The 16,134-nt window shown below is 45.5% G+C and overlaps 1 protein-coding gene across 1 annotated transcript in view; it reads right to left on the bottom strand.

Moving 5' to 3' along the window:
• Nucleotides 1-1,701: 1,701 nt before the first annotated feature.
• Nucleotides 1,702-16,134, bottom strand: part of LOC140186762 (histone-lysine N-methyltransferase SUV39H2-like) — a 50,140-nt gene continuing 35,707 nt past the window's right edge. Inside the window, exons 4-6 of the mRNA XM_072241296.1 lie at nt 9,459-9,605; nt 8,067-8,196; nt 1,702-4,196 (exon numbers count right to left, since the gene is read on the bottom strand). Of these exons, the coding sequence (XP_072097397.1) occupies nt 4,084-4,196; nt 8,067-8,196; nt 9,459-9,605 (390 nt within the window). The 3' untranslated portion in view covers nt 1,702-4,083. The remainder of the gene's footprint in view (nt 4,197-8,066; nt 8,197-9,458; nt 9,606-16,134) is intronic.

The raw sequence follows: 16,134 nt of genomic DNA on the forward strand, positions 1-16,134 counted from the left end.
CAGGGATAATGAGGAATTTCTTTAGCCAGAGGGTGGTGAATCTGTGGAATTCAGTGTCACAGGCAGCTGTGGAGGCCGAGTCATTGGGTGTAATAAAGCCAGAGGCTGATAGATTCTTGATTAATCAGGGCGTGAAAGGTTATGGGGAGAAGGCTGAACAGAGCTGAGCGTGAAATGGATCAGCAGAAATGGCAGAGCAGACTCGATGGACCAAATGGCCTCATTCTGCTCCTACGTCTTAAAGCTCTCACGTGCCGGGGGCAGCCCATAGGTATCACTACACATTTTGACACCAACATAGACAAACAAATGTTGAACCCAGACCAAACAACTCTCCTGCTTACGGACCAGATGACTATGGACGATTATGATTCCAGGACCAGTAACGCAGAGGTGACAAAGAGCTGACCATGATGGAACTTGGCAGGTGGCGCACACACATCACCCATTCAGCCCTTCCCACCTGGATAACCATGTGGGAGAATGGAACTGACCCTTCAGCCCACAATGTTGTGCTGACCTTTGAAACTACTCTTTTATGTGTTTGCTTATTTAATACTACTTTACCTCTTCTCTTCACCAGGGGTGCTACCCCTCCCCGGACACCCCAGCTCATCAACCTTTGGTCCCCACCAGCTCTCACCTGTGATTGAATGTAGCTGGTTGCATGTGACAGCAGCCACACCGTTCAGCTGGCGACCTCATACCCCGGTGAGACGGGGACGTGTCTGTTTGTTCTAGCATGCCAAGTCAGCTCCAGTGGACCAGGCAGATGAGATCCAAACGGCCAGGAATGTGGCTCTACGATGCTTCATGGAGACCAAAGGGCATGACAAGGTACAGACAGTCACGGTCGTCCACAGCAAACAAGGAAGACCCTAGTTTGCGATGATTCCTTGTACCACTGGACCCAGACTCCTGAGGTCAAGAGAATGGAACTGCCCCAGTGCGACAGCTTTTCCACTTTAAAAACTGTCCCACACAGGTTTCCTATCCATGGATCAAACCATTACACTGTGTGTTACAGACATACAAATTTTTAAGGGCATTGGCAGGGTAGAGGCATGGTGTATACGACCCCCAGCTGGAGGGTTGGCAATCAGAATCACAGTCTTAAAAGGTGGGATTGGCCATTCAGGCCGAGAGGGGTAAAGGACAGGGAATTTCTGGAATGCTCTGCCACTGAACCTGTCACTCCCAGCAATCAGGACCAAGTGTGATAGACTTTTGCATATTTGCGGAGTTTAGGGGTCTGGGGTTAGTGCAGACTTGAACAGGAGGGTCCAAGTTGGTTTATTATTCTCACATGGGGTCATAGAGAATTATAGCACAGAAACAGGCCCTTCAGCCCATCTAGTCAGTGCTGCTTTGTCATATCGACCTGCACTGGGACCATAGCCCTCCCATCCATGTTCCTATCCAAATTTCTCTTAAGTGTTGAAATCAGCCCCATATCCACCTCTTTCACTGGCAGCTCGTTCCACACTCTCACCATCCCGAGTGAAGAAGCTTGCCCTCAGGCTCCCCTTCAATATTTCACGTTCCACCCTTAACCCCATGACCTCCAGTTCTAGTCTCACCCGACCTGAGGGGAAGAGAGGTTGAAGGATTGTGTTGAAGATGGCGATGACCAGCAAACAGGAATTAATTCAGCAAGGGGAAACAGCGTCACAAGGAAAGAGACCAGTTTGAAACACTGACATTTATCATCTTTTTATGCAAACATTCTACACCAATTTGCAATTCACAGCTCAGTACAAAGAGGTATACAAGACTTGAAACAATCCTACACAAAACAAAAATTCAAACTTATTTTATCCATTCTGAGGTCTCATTACCCCTTCAAAGCAATCAGTCCCCCAAGTCATGTTTCGATATCATCTCTGACCGCATGCCAAATGGCCAATCTCCCTCCTGCCAATTCCCCACAATGCTCATGTCTGAAAGATGAGAAATTTGGATGATTGTAGATCTGGGGAGAGGGACAAGGGCGGAACTTGCCTTCTGCTTTACTTGTTGGACGGGATTTTAACTTAAATTAATTAATTAAATTTTTAGAGATACAGCACAGAACAGGCTCTTCTGGACCAACAAGTTGCACCACCTATTTAACAGCCTAACCACGGGACAATTTACAACTAACCTGCCAACGGGGATATCTTTGGACTGTGGGAGGAAACCAGAGCACCTGGAGGAAACCCACGCGGAGGAACGTAAAAACTTGCTAACGGAGTGCGCCGGAATTGCACGAACAGCTATGCTACCATGCCCCCTCCCAACCCCGCGATTCTCGGCAAATCTTCAGGAGGGTCACTCCACGAGTTCCTCAGCTTTGCTACCTGCCACAGGGATGTCCTGCATTGTGGCAAGAGTAAAGAAATCTCCGATACTTAAAGGTGAGCTTTCAAAGGGAGGAATCACAGAAATGCATCGTCAAAGATGTTCTTAATTCCTGTCCTGTTTCTCTATGCACCTAATATATCCCCATTAGTTCCCAAGTATCACTGTCAGCAGGACTGTGGCTGAGCTCAGAGGAAGATTCCTCCTGCCCGACACACTATCAAACAAAATAATTAATTCTGTAAACATTGTTCTTCATCTTCAGGTATCAGGGTGGAAAGTCCACTGCTGGTTTCTGGTATCAATTGCAGCGGTCAAACATTGTCCACCTTGGAAACTCAGCTCTAACCGAGAGACTTCAGGAATTCACGCAGCCACGACAAAGTGTGACACATCTAGCACCAAGTGGTTCTTTGCCCATGCCTCTTAGTCAAACTGAAGCTGCAAACTGTACATTACTGCTGCTTTAAAGAGAGAACACTCTCCAAAGCACAACAGTTCCAAGAAATACAAAAATAGAATTTCGCAATAAGGATCATGACATTTGTCTTTTCCATCAAAAATTATTGGCAGAAAGGTCAGTGGGAGATTTGATGACTGCCTTAGCTGACTTAAACCCTGCATCCCGATAGAAAGGATAATACCGAAGAAAGAAAAATCCCAGATTCTTATTAACTGCTATGCTAAGTGGCAAAATATCCCTCTCACTCCCAAAACTAATTCCAGGACTGCTTCTCCCATCGGCTGTTAGCAAATTTTCTGTTGTCGGGCCTTAATGTGATGGATGAGGTAAAACTATACGCCCGGAATTAATGCGGAAGATGCATCTGGAATTTTTGAATACCTCAAGAATATTTTCTCTACGGTATAAAAGGGACCCATAGGCATGATGGCGTCACAAGACTGACCTTAAAAGCAAGCTTGCAAACAGTTAGCATGGCGCATTGACTTAATAGTTTAATAGCAATGTCTTAACAAAAGATTAATAGCTTTGGGGGTTCTGATCTTAATTTGTTGCATTCAATTATGCACAGAAAAAATTATTCTTGCTTTGAAGGGTTAAAGAGCAAGCATTTGCCATGATATGAAGAAATGTTTTGCATTAAGGAAGGATAAAGTGGTGCTGAATTATTTGGCCATAACTTACCTCTAAACACACCTCTTCCCCCTTAACAATACACCTGAGATCTGGAGCGGAGAGCAACCCAGGAAATGCTTGCACAATTTCTGCTGCGTCATATAGGATGGGATTATTTTTTTCTGCCAATAATTTGAAGGAGTTCCACAAAGCAGGCTGATTATGCAGTGGCCAGATTTACTCACACAAGCTAGCAAACTTGGATAGGCACCTCCAAATAAACAAAAAAAAAAAATTTTGAAGGTTTTATTGCAGAAGATTTCCAAATCAAACCTGCAGAACTGAGAACAATACTCATGTAGAGAGTGCCCTTTAAAGCAGGTCACTCCTCACCAGGGACTAAGCAATCCTGGATGTTGCTTTGGTGACCTGCCTTGCCGTGGGTCACAAATAGAAGCAACTAGCCTCAATACAATTTCTCCCAAGGAAACTATCTCACAGACCTGCTCTCAAGTCCAGGACAAATGTGAATGACACTTTCCTGCATGGTGTATACACAATTTCTTCTCAAGTGTCATTATGCAAGAGCTCCCATTTTAGGATCCACATACTCTTATTTAAAAAAAAAACACACAAAAAAAAAGTTTCTTCCTTGCGGACGCTGATCAGTTCATAAACCCTCGGCAGGACAGGGACCCACACTTGCATTCAATCCTACGCTGCTTTTTGGTTGGCCCATTGACGTCGGAGGTCTCAGTAATCGAAACATCACCCGAACCTACCAAAAGAAAGAAAAAATTGTTTTACTCCCATTCCTCAGAAACATGCCCGTCACTGGAGAGTCCTGCTGAGGGGGCTCAGTCCGCAAAATCAACTGTCCATTCCCCTCCATAGACGCTGCCTGACCCACTGAGTTCCTCCAGCATTTTGTATATGATGCGCAACTTTAAGTGTCCCCAGTACAAGATACTGATGAAGCCACACTTGGAGCATTGTGTTTATAGGACGTTATAGCACAGTACAAAACCTTCAGCCTGTAAGACCATAAGATAGGGGAGCAGAATTAGGCCATTCAGCCCATCGAGTCTGCTCCACCATTCGACCATGGCTGATTTATTATCCCTCTCGACCCCATTCTCCTGCCTTCTCCCTGTAACCTCTGCCTCTCTGATTAATCAGGAAACTATCAATCTCCATCTTAAGTATACCCAATGACTTGGCCTGCACCGCTGAATGTGGCAATGAATTCCACAGATTCATCACCTGCTGGCTAAAGAAATTTCTCCTCATCTCTGTTCTAAAATGTACAATGAGTATGCTGACTTTTTAACCTAACCTAAGATCAATCTAACCCTTCCCTCCTACATAGCTCTACATTTTTCTATCATCCACGTATCTGTCTAAGAATTTCTTTGCAACCTTTACCAACACCCCTGGCAGCTCTCTGTAAAAAAAAAAAAACGACTTTTAACGTCCATGCTATACTTTTCTGCAATCACCTCAAAATTATGTCCCCTGGTATTAGTAATTTCTGCCCTGGGAAAAAGCCTCTGGTTATTCACTCTATCTGTATCCCTCATCATATTCTATACCTCCATCAAATTCAGATTTGCTCTATGGGAAAGTTGCCATTAAGGCAGCATACTGTCTTGGGAAGCCCTGTAACAGTGCCGATGAGCAGAGGGATCTTGAGGTCCACGTTCCTAGCTCCACAGGTTCAAACTTCAAAGTAAATTTATCAACAAAGTACCCCGCTTTTCGAACGTTCGCTTTACGAAACCTCACTGTTACGAAAGACCTGCATTAGTCCCCTATTTTCGCCTTCAGAAGGTGTTTTCACTGTTATGAAAAAAAAATTAAGCGCGCAACAAAAAAATCAGCGTGCAATAAAAGGCAGCGTGCGCCCCGAGCAGCCGCTCTGCCCCGGATTCTCGCCGGAATTGCTTTAACACGTGCCTGTGAGCAGCCGTTTGCAAGATGAGTCCTATGGTATCGGAAAAGCCTGAAAGAGCTCGTAAGGGTGTTACACTTAGCGCAAAACTAGACATAATTAAGCGTTTTGATCGTGGTGAACGAAGTAAGGACAACGTGAGTTTGGCTTGTGGAAGTTGACGAAGATGATGTTGAAGAGGTTTTGGCATCCCATGACCAAGAACTGATAGATGAAGAGCTGATGCAATTGGAAGAAAAAAGGATAACAATCGAAACCGAATGAGTAATGATAAAGTATGACTTTAATTTTGAAAGGGTACGTCGGTTTAGGGGATATTTGCAGGATGGTTTGAGCCCTTATTAAAGAACTGTGTGATAGAAAAATACGCGAGGCTCAGCAGTCAAGCAAGCCTTCCACATCAGCCACAGCAGACGACGAACCTCGACCTTCGACATCGAGGCGGGCAGTCATAGAAGAAGGTGTGCTGCCTGCTCTAATGGAAAAAGGCGACGAGATGACACCCCAGTGTCCCACCACCCCAACCCCCAGGCCACGGACAGATACCGATGCACGGAGAATGCAAAGGTAGCCGGGAGGCACACGGCACATCTTTAAGAAAAAAGCCGAAATAAACATGCTAATTAATTAGGTGCCGCCGACACGACACAGATCAGAGACAACGCAATCAGAAATTGGCACTGATCTGGGCCAACAATTACGGGCGGCACCTAATTAATTAGCATGTTTGTTTCGGCTTTTTTCTTAAAGATACACTGTGTGTCTCCCTGCTACCGCTGGACCCCTGCATTCTTCGCGGCAATGTATCGCTCAGCGGCCTGGAGGGTGGGGGGCCACTGCACCACCCAAATTCCAATGACTCAGTCTAACACACCATCATCAGTGTGCTCGGCACTGAACCAATTCCGGTAAGTGATACTACACCGTACATACATTATTTCTACTTTATATAGCCTGTGTATTTTTATGTGTTATTTGGTATATTTGGCAGCTTCATAGCTTAAAGGTTACTGGAGAGCGCTTGCGCATTTTTGCCAACAGCACTTGCATGAGATTTTCTGCCAACGGCGCTTGCGTGAGATTTCCGCTCCGGAAAACAGTTCAGTAATGATTGTGGAAAAGTATTCCTACTTTATATAGGCTGTGTATTTATCATATCATTCCTGCTTTTACTATATGTTACTGTTATTTTAGGTTTTATGTGTTATTTGGCATGATTTGGTAGGTTATTTTTGGGTCTGTGAACACTCACAAAATTTTCCCATATAAATGGTAATTGCTTCTTCGCTTTACGACATTTCGGCTTACGAACCATTTCATAGGAACGCTCTATCTTCGGATGGCGGGGAAAACCTGTACATATATATCACTATATACAACCCTGAGATTTATTTTGCTCAATAAACATAGAATAATAACCATAATACTGTATAATCAATGAAAGACTGCACCAACTTGGGCTTTCAACCAGCGTGCAAAAGACAACAAACATTGCCATTACAAATATAAAGAAATATTAATAATAATAAATAAAAAAGGAATAAATATCGAGAACATGAGATGAAAAGACGGTGCTGGGCTCTGTGGCGAGAGCTGATTTTGCTCGATTTCTGCAATGATCACTCATCTCTCTGTGGCACTGAGGCTATGAAGACTGCCCCGGCTGCTGTGCTCCCTGCCTGCTAACATGATGAACTGATAACCAAGTCTCACGGCCTACTCCAGGGTTTGGATCTGAGGACTCAATTTAGTTCCGAATGTTGTTCGTTTCAATTGTTTGCATGATTTGTGTTTTGTTCTTTCAATTGAGCATCGGGTGTTGGTCTTTTATTTTTTTTTCTTTAATTTCTTTAATTTTCTTTACCGAGTTAACTGGGTACTTTATCGAGAAGTGTCCTTTACCGAGTTAACTGGGCACCTTACCGAGAAACTCTTCCCAAAATATAACGAAGGATATACTTCGATAATAAATTTACTTTGAACTATAACGAAGTAACTATTGAATAAAGATTTTTGCTGTTTAATAATACTAAAATGAAGAACATCCTTGGTTCGCGAAGAGTTAGTTCAATTTTGACGCTGTCCTCCACATGATTGGTGATCTCATCAATTTCCACCAGGTGCTCTGGTTTCTTCCCATATTCAAGAGACAATCTGGTTAGTAGGTTAATTGATCATTGTAAATTGTCTTGTGATTAGTTCATTCTTTGTCTGCCATGTCATATGACATAGGCGATCATGGTCTTTCCATCACTATGATTGTTCTTGGCAAATTTTCTCTACACAAGTGCTTGCCATTGCCATCTTCTGGGCAGTGTCTTTACAAGATGGGTGACCCCAGCCATTATCTATACTCTTCAGAGATTGTCTGCCTGGTGTCAGTGATTGCATAACCAGGACTTATGATATGTACCAGCCACTCATACAACCATCCACCACCTGCTCCCGTGGCTTCATGTGACCCTGATCAGGGGCTAAACAGGTGCTACACCTTGCCCAAGGGTGACCTGCAGGCTAGCGGAGGGAAGGAGCACCTTACACCTCCTTTGGTAGAGACATATCTCCACCCTTCCACCCATCCTGCGATAGACCAGGGTTAAACAGGAGGCTTGCTGGATGGCGCAGCTTGTTGGACCAGAAGGGCCCGTTCTGCGCTGTACCCCAAAATAAAATCAAGTGTAGGAAACAGAGACTCACCCTTCATTTGATAGTCAAACGTTAGCTCTTCACCAGCCTTGATGGTACGTGTTGAGAAAAGTGCAATCCTGGGCAGACGCGTGTCCAAACTATCGATAAAAACATTGTAAACCTGAAGATTTGGGTCACACTGTGGGAGAGAGAATCGAATTTGAATCCAGCTTGTGCATTCCCCCTTTCTGACTCAGTTTTAGAAAAACTGAAAGCACTAAATAACAAACTTCAACAGACGGACTGTTGAAAAAACCCTGAATGGTTTCATTACTGCCTGGTACGGCAATCTGAATTGCACAGGAACACAAGAAGCTGCAGACAGTAGTGAGCTCAGCCCACCACATCGCAGGGACATCTCTCCCCACCATTGCTCATATCTACAAGAGCCCCAAGAAGCAACATCTATCATCAAGTACCCCACCTTCCAAGCAATGTCTCCTCGCAGCTTCCATCGAGCAGGAGGTACGGAAGCCTCAAATCCCTCACCATCAGGTTCGGGAACAGCTACTTCCCTTCAACCCTAACCAATACCTCAGTATAACAATGGAACAGTAAACTGGTCTAGGCATGGTCCTACTAGAGCATAGTTAGTGTATGTAGTTCTGTAAAAGATGTATACTGTAGCTCTGTAGAAGTTGGCGACACAGGAGCATGTCGGCCAGAACTAGTGATGGGGTTTCAATTTCCGCACAGGTTTGCACTCTCTACCTGTAACTGCATGGGTTTCCTCCAAGTGCTCCAGTTTTCTCCCACATTCCAAAGATGTACAGGTGAGCGTTAGGGTGGGGATGCCATGATGGCACCGGAGGCGCTGCGAAATGTCCGACTCTCGCGTGCTGCCCCCAGCACATCCTCGGACTGTGTTGGTCATTGACGCAAAACGACACATTGCAATGTATAGGTGACAAATAAAACTAACTTTTATAAAGCTAATATTTAATAAAACGAATCTGATATCTCCAGTAGCACACTCAAATATTATTGGCTACGTGTGGGCACGTGGCCAAGTGGTTAGGGCATTGAACTAGCAAGCTGAAGGTCGTGAGTTCGAGCCCCAGCCGAGGCAACATGCTGTGTCCTTGAGCAAGGTACTTAATCACACATTGCTCTGCGACGACACTAGTGCCAAGCTGTATGGGTCCTAATGTCCTTCCCTTGGACAACATTGGTGTCATGGAGAGGGGAGACTTGCAGCATGGGCATCTGCCAGTCTTCCATACAACCTTGCCCAGGCCTGCGCCCTGGAGAGTGAAGACTTTCCAGGCGCAGATCCATGGTCTCGCAAGACTAACGGATGCCTTTACACTCAAATATCATAAAAGTCAATGTACCATGAAACCGCCTTACACCAAACAAAAGAATTTGCATCTTAGATCTCAAGGTCTGTGTAATACTTACGCTGTGATTCACAAAATGCGAAATATTCCCAAATCTCGCAGCATCCACAGTATACTCATCCTCTACGTAGTCCAGGTCGAACAGGTAGGTGATGCCTTTACTATCATAGAAACGCCCTCGCCTCTCTGCCTCCTCGCTGGTGATTACCTGCCAAAAAGAGAGAGCGCCAGTCGAGCGTGATGCATTGGAGTGTGCAGGACGTCCAGCGCCACATGTACAATACCGATCCCTCCCCACCCCGGATAACCAACTGAAGTTCGTCGTTCAGCAGAGAACAAGAAGAGTACAGTGACACAGCCGGTAGAGTTACTGTCTCATTGCGCCAGCTGTAAGATTGAGTGTCAATGCCCACCACAATCTGTAAAAAGAGTCTGTACGTTCTCCCTGTGATGTATGGGTGCTCCAGTTTCCTCCCACTTTGCAATGGTGTACAGTCTTAGGCATCTATAGGTGTATTTAGCGGGGGTGCTTAAGGCTTTTACACAGCGCTGTAGTAACTTTATGTGTTGCGTTGTACTGCTGCAGCAAAAAAAAAATTCATGACACATGTGAGTGATGATAAACCTCATTCTGAGATGGGTCTCTATTGCAGACTGAAGAGTGGGAAGGGGGCAGGGAGAAGGAAATCATTGCTGGGAAAGGGAGAGGAGAGGAGGCACCACAGACATTCTGTAATGATCAATAAATTAATTGTTTGAAATCCAGTGACCTTGCCTGGTGTTTCAGGGCTGGGTGTGCCCACACCTGTGCTTGGCACTCCTCCTCTGCCAACAGTCCCACACTCTCCTGCGGGACCCCATCCTCACCATTCCCGGCATCCTTTGCTCCCGCCAGATTTACAAACTTGCTCTCTGCTCCACGTTGACAAATACAGTACTGTGCAATAGTCTGAGGCAGCCTAGCTATATAAGCGCATACAAGGTAGCAAAAGTTGGAGGATTGGGAAGCTTTTAAAATCCAACAAAAGGCAACTAAAAAAAAAGCTAATAAGAAGGGAAAGGATGAAATAGGAAGGTAAAGTAGCCAATAATATAAACCAGGATACTAAAAGTTTTTCAGTTATATAAAGAGAAAAGGGGAGGTGAAAGTCGATATTGGACCACTGGAAAATGATGCTGGTGAGGTAGTAATGGGGCAGATGAACTTAATGGGTACTTTGCATCAGCCTTCACTGTGGAAGACACTAGCAGTGTGCCAAAGGCCCGATAATGTCAGGGAGCAGGAGTGAGTGGCTTTGCTATTACAAAGGAGAAAGTGCTAGGCAAACAGAAAGGTCTTAAGGTGGATAAGGCATCTGGACCAGAAGGAGCACATCCCAGAGTCCTGAGAGAATTGCTGAAGAGATAATGGATGCATTGGTCATGATCTTTCAATAATCACTTGATTCTGGCATGGTCCTGGAGGACCGGAAGATTGCAAATGTCACTCCACTCTTTAAGAAGGGAGGAAGGCAAAAGAAAGGAAATTATAGGCCAGTTAGCCTAACCTCAGTGGTTGGGAAAGTGCTGGAGTCCATTATTAAGGATGAGGCTTCAGGGTACTTGGAGACTAACGATAAAATAAGTTAAAGTCAGCATGGTTTCTGTAAAGGGAAATTTTGTCTGACAAATCTGTTAGAGTTCTTCGAGAGAATAGCAAGCAGGGTGGACAAAGGAGAGACAGTGGATGTCATTTACTTAGATTGTCAGAAGGCATTTGATAAGGTGCCACACATGAGGCTGCTTATCAAGATAAAAGCCTATGGCGTTACAGGAAGGATACTGGCAAGAACACAGGAATGGCTGACAGGCGGGAGGCTGTGAGTGGGAATAAAGGGGGCCTTTTCTGGTTGGCTGCCAGTGACTGGTGGTTTTCCTCAGAGGATGATTCTGGGAATGAAGGGTTTAACATATGAGGAGTGTTTGGCAGCTTTGGGCCTGTACTCACTGGAATTTAGAAGAATGTTGGGGGTGGGGGGTCCTCATTGAAACCTTCCGAATGTTGAAAGGACCAGATAAGGTGGACGTGGAGAAGATTTTTCCTATGGTGGGGGTATCCAGAACTAGAGGGCACAGCCTCAAGATTGAGAAGCAACCTTTTAGAACAGAGGTAAGGAGGATTTCTTTTAGCCGAAGAGTAGTGAATCTGTAGAATGCTCTGCCACAGACTGTGGTTGAGGCCAAGTCCGTGGGTATATTTAAGGCTGAAGTTAATGGTTTCCTGATTGGTCAGGGCACCGAAGGATATGGCGAGAATGCAGCTGTATGGGGTTGAGTGGGGTCCCGGATCAGCCATGATGGAATGGCGGAGCAGACTCGATGGGCTGAATGGCCTAACTCTGCGCCCATGTCTTATGGTCTTATATATGTACCCAAGAACAGTATTTTGCACAGTACTATAGGGCTAGGGTTAGGGCATTATTGGTGCTGGAAGCATGGCAGCACTTTTGGGCTGTGCTGGGCGTTGACACAAAGAATACATTCCACCGTATGTTTCGATATACAGTACCGTGCAAAAGTTTTGGGCACATATCTATCTATGGAGCTTAAGACTTTTGCACAGTGCTGTATTTGTCATGTGGAATGGACAGCGAGTTTGTAAATCTGGCGGGAGCGGAGGATGCTCAGAATGGTGAGGGTGGAGCATCGCAGAAGGTTGGTGGGGGGGACAGGTGATAGAGGAGTGCCCGGGATTGGTGGTGGGGGGGGGGGGGGGGTGGCATGAATGCAGACACACTCAGCCCTGAGTCACTAGGCAAAGTCATTTGATTCCAAACAATTGGTTTATTGATCATTATAGAATGTCTCTCTGGTGCTTCCCGCTCACTCCCTTCTTCCTTCCTCTTTTCCCAACCATGATTCCCTTCTCCCTGCCCCCTTCCCACTCTCAGTCCACAGCAGAGACCCATATCAGAATCAGGTTTATCATCACTCACATGTCATGAAATTCGTTTTTTCTTGCAGCATCAGTGCAGTGCAATACAATACATAAAATGTCTACAGTACTGTGCAAATGATAGGCAAATATATATAGCTAGGGTGCCTATGACTTTTGCACAGTACTGTATATATTCCAATGTAGAAGTGTCAAGTAAAGCTCGTCTTAACCTTTCACTTGAGATAAACACCAGGGTGACACTGGTCAGAAACAGTTTGCATTGAACAGAGCGAAGTGAGTTCAAGGTGAAAGCAGGTGAAACTTTGCCAACTCTGCCTCGTGACGGGATCTTCGATAACACCAAACGCAAGAAAAACACAGAGAATTATCACATTAACATGTAAATAAATGCTCATTTAAAATTAGCTCGCATGCAGTCGCTTGTTATGGACAGACAATGTAAACATGGACAATTGTTCATTTGCTCCAGGTTCACCTTCAGTTTTAGATTTTATCAGACTACATTAAAATACTACTTTTGTAGATAAACAAGAGGAGGAATTTGTCAGTGCACAGGAGGACCCTGGGGAGTTCAGGAGAGATTGGACAGGACAGGACTTTATTTTTTGGAGTGCAGGATGAGGAGTGACCTTACAAAGGTGTCTAAAATCACGAGGGGCCCAGAGAGGGTGAATGCACTCAGAAAAAGAGAATCATGTACACAAGGGAAAAGGAGAGCAGTAAGATTGAAAAGAAACCTGAGGGGCAAGTTCTTCACCCAGAGAGTGGTGAGCATGAGGAACGAGCGGTCGGAAGAAATGTTTGACGCAGGTACAATGATGAGATTTCGACAAGTCACGGTTCTGATTCTATAGACAGGAAAGGTTTGGAGAGAGATGGGTCAAACACAAGCAAATGTGAATGGCTTGGGTGGGCACCTCAGTTGGTTATAGAACACTACAGTACAGAAACAGACCCCTCAGCCCATACAGTCAATGCCGAAGTAATAATCTGCCTCGTGGCAATGACGTCCATCCTCACCATATCCCTCCCATCCTTGTACCAATCCGAATTTCTCATGTTGAAATCGAACCTCACTCTCACCGTCCTCTGAGTGAAGTTGTCCCCCTCAGGTTCCCCTTAAACATTTCACCTTTCACCCTTAACCCATGACTTCTAGCTGTAGTTTCACACAAACCCAGTGGAAAAAAGCCCGCTTACATTTACCCTCTCTATACCCCCTCATAATTTTGTATACCTCTATCAAATCTCCCCTCATTCTCCTACACTCCTGGGAATAATGTCCTAACCTATTCAACAGTTCCCGACTCCTCAGGTGTGCTGCACCAGAAGGGCTGAAGGGTCTGATGTAGAACTCTATTACTGAGAATGTGTGTGCGCTCTGGCACTGGGTGTCTCTACGCCCGCGCAGTGTGCCGACTGGCTGCAATACGGCCTGGTACGGAAACACCAACGCCCCTGAGTGGAAAACCTCACATCAGGTAGTGGATTCTGCCCAGTACGTCACGGGTAAAACCCCCCCCAACCATTGAGCACATCTACATGAAGCATTGCTGTAGAAAATCAGCATCCATCGTCAAAGATCCTCACCACCCAGGCCATGCTCTATTCTTGCTGCTGCCGTCAGGTAGAAGGTACAGGTGCCTCAGGACTCGCACCAGCACAATGAAGAACAGTTACTACCCCTCAACCATCAGGCTCTTGAACAAAGGGGGATAACCACACTCATTCTAATTCTGGTGTTCCCACAACTGACAATCTCACTTTAAGGACCCTTTTATCTTGTTATTTCATGCTCGTTATTTGCTGCTATTTATTTATATTTGAATTTGCACAGCTTGTTGTCCATTGTATCTGGTGACACATTATGTACTCTGATAATAATTTTACTTTGAACTGCACAGAACAAATAACTCTCCACATCTTCCAGACTGCGATTCCTCCACAAAAAGGTGAGCCAGTTAATGCCACTGCCTCCAACTCCAGGGACGCGGGCTTGATCCCCACCTCTGGCGCTGTCTGTGTGGGGATTCTGTACGTTCTCCCTGTGACCAGGGAGGTGACCCCAGGGGCTCTGGTTTCCTCCCACAGCCGGGTGGGTCGGTGGGTTAATTGGCCCCTGTCAATTGTCACCAGGAGAATGAGAGGTGATGTTATAAAGGAGTATAAAATTGTGAAGGGCCCAGGCTGTGTTGATGCACACAGTCTTTTTCCCAGGAAAAGGGAGTCAGGTACAAGAGGGGAAAGATTTAAAAGGGACCCGAGGGGCAACTTCTTCACCCAGACAGTCGTCAGAACATGGAACAAGTGCCAGGAGAAGTGGATGAGGCAGGCACATTAACAAAATTTCAAGGACAATTGGACAGGAAAGGTTTAAGGCAGGGGTTACAAACCTTTTTTTATGCCATGGACCCCCTACCATTAGCCAAATGGTCATGGACCTCAGGGTGGGAACCGCTCAAGGGATATGGACCGAATGTGGGCAAATGGGATTACTTGAAATGCAAAACTTGGTCAGCATGGAAGGATTGGGCAGAAAGGCCACTCTGTGCAGTATGACTCAAACAGAGTGATTGCCTGCAGGAAGCTGAACCAGATTCCCAATGAAGAGTGCAGAGGAGTGAACAGTAATGCCGACAATTCCTCTTTCCTCCCCCCACCCCCAACAACTCCCCACTCCCCTAATAGATACTGCTCAACCTGCAGACTATTGCAAAAGCCTTACAGATGATGCAGAAAAAAAGAAATCAGGCTAAAAAATAAAAGAGCAAAAGCGTAGTGGGGCCACATGATGCTTCCTGCACAGGGGAGATCTCTGGCATATCCCTGCCTACACTCACCCGGTTTTATCGACATACCATAGAAATAAGAGTGGCCAAGAACAACCATGACATACGACATGGCACAAAACGATGATGATGATCACAGAAAGCATCGTATCTGACCGCATCACAGCTTGGTATGACAACTGCTCTCCACGTGACTGCAGGAAAGTGCAGAGAGTTGTGGACACAGCTTGGCACATCACAGAAACCAGCTTTCCCTCCATGGACTCTGTCTACACTCCCACTGCCTCAGTAAAGCAGCCAGAACAATCAAAGCCCCCACCCAACCTGGACATTCTCTCTTCTCCCCTCTCCCATCGGGCAGAAGATACAAAAGTCTGAAAGCAGGTCCCACCAGGCTCGAGGACAGTTGCTGTTATCAGACTCCTGAATGGTTCCCTGATACAATAAGGGGGACTCTTGACTTCACAACCTACCTGTTATGATCTTTCACCTTACCGTCTACCTGCACTGCACTTCTCTGTAACTGTTACACTTTATTCTGTTATTGATTTACCTTGTTCTACCTCAATGCACCGTGTAATGATCTGATCTGTATGAACAATATATTAAGACAAGCTTTTCACTATATCTTGGTACATGTGACAATATTAAACCAATTCCTATTCCATTTGCAGCTCTCAGTCCAGCTGTACTCTTCACCCCCTCATCAAACGCACCAGCCCTTCAGGGTGAGGAGTGCCAGGTGTCACTATCAATGGGTGAAAAATGCTTTTCTAAAACTCCTCTCGAGCACACATCACATGAAACGCACAATCCTCCCCTACTGTCTCCGACAGAAGGCACTGGGAACTATGCAGATTAAAAATGTCTATCTTTATTTGCCACATGTACCTCAGAACATACAGTGAAATGAGTCACCGGTGTCATCGATAAGCACCGTCCGCGATGTGGTCCACATTTTAACATCTCTCCTTCCCTCGTGGTTGAATAAATTCTTGTTTTTCCCTCTT

The sequence above is a fragment of the Mobula birostris genome, chromosome 23 (assembly GCF_030028105.1).
Source record: "Mobula birostris isolate sMobBir1 chromosome 23, sMobBir1.hap1, whole genome shotgun sequence".
Lineage (NCBI taxonomy): Eukaryota > Metazoa > Chordata > Chondrichthyes > Myliobatiformes > Myliobatidae > Mobula > Mobula birostris.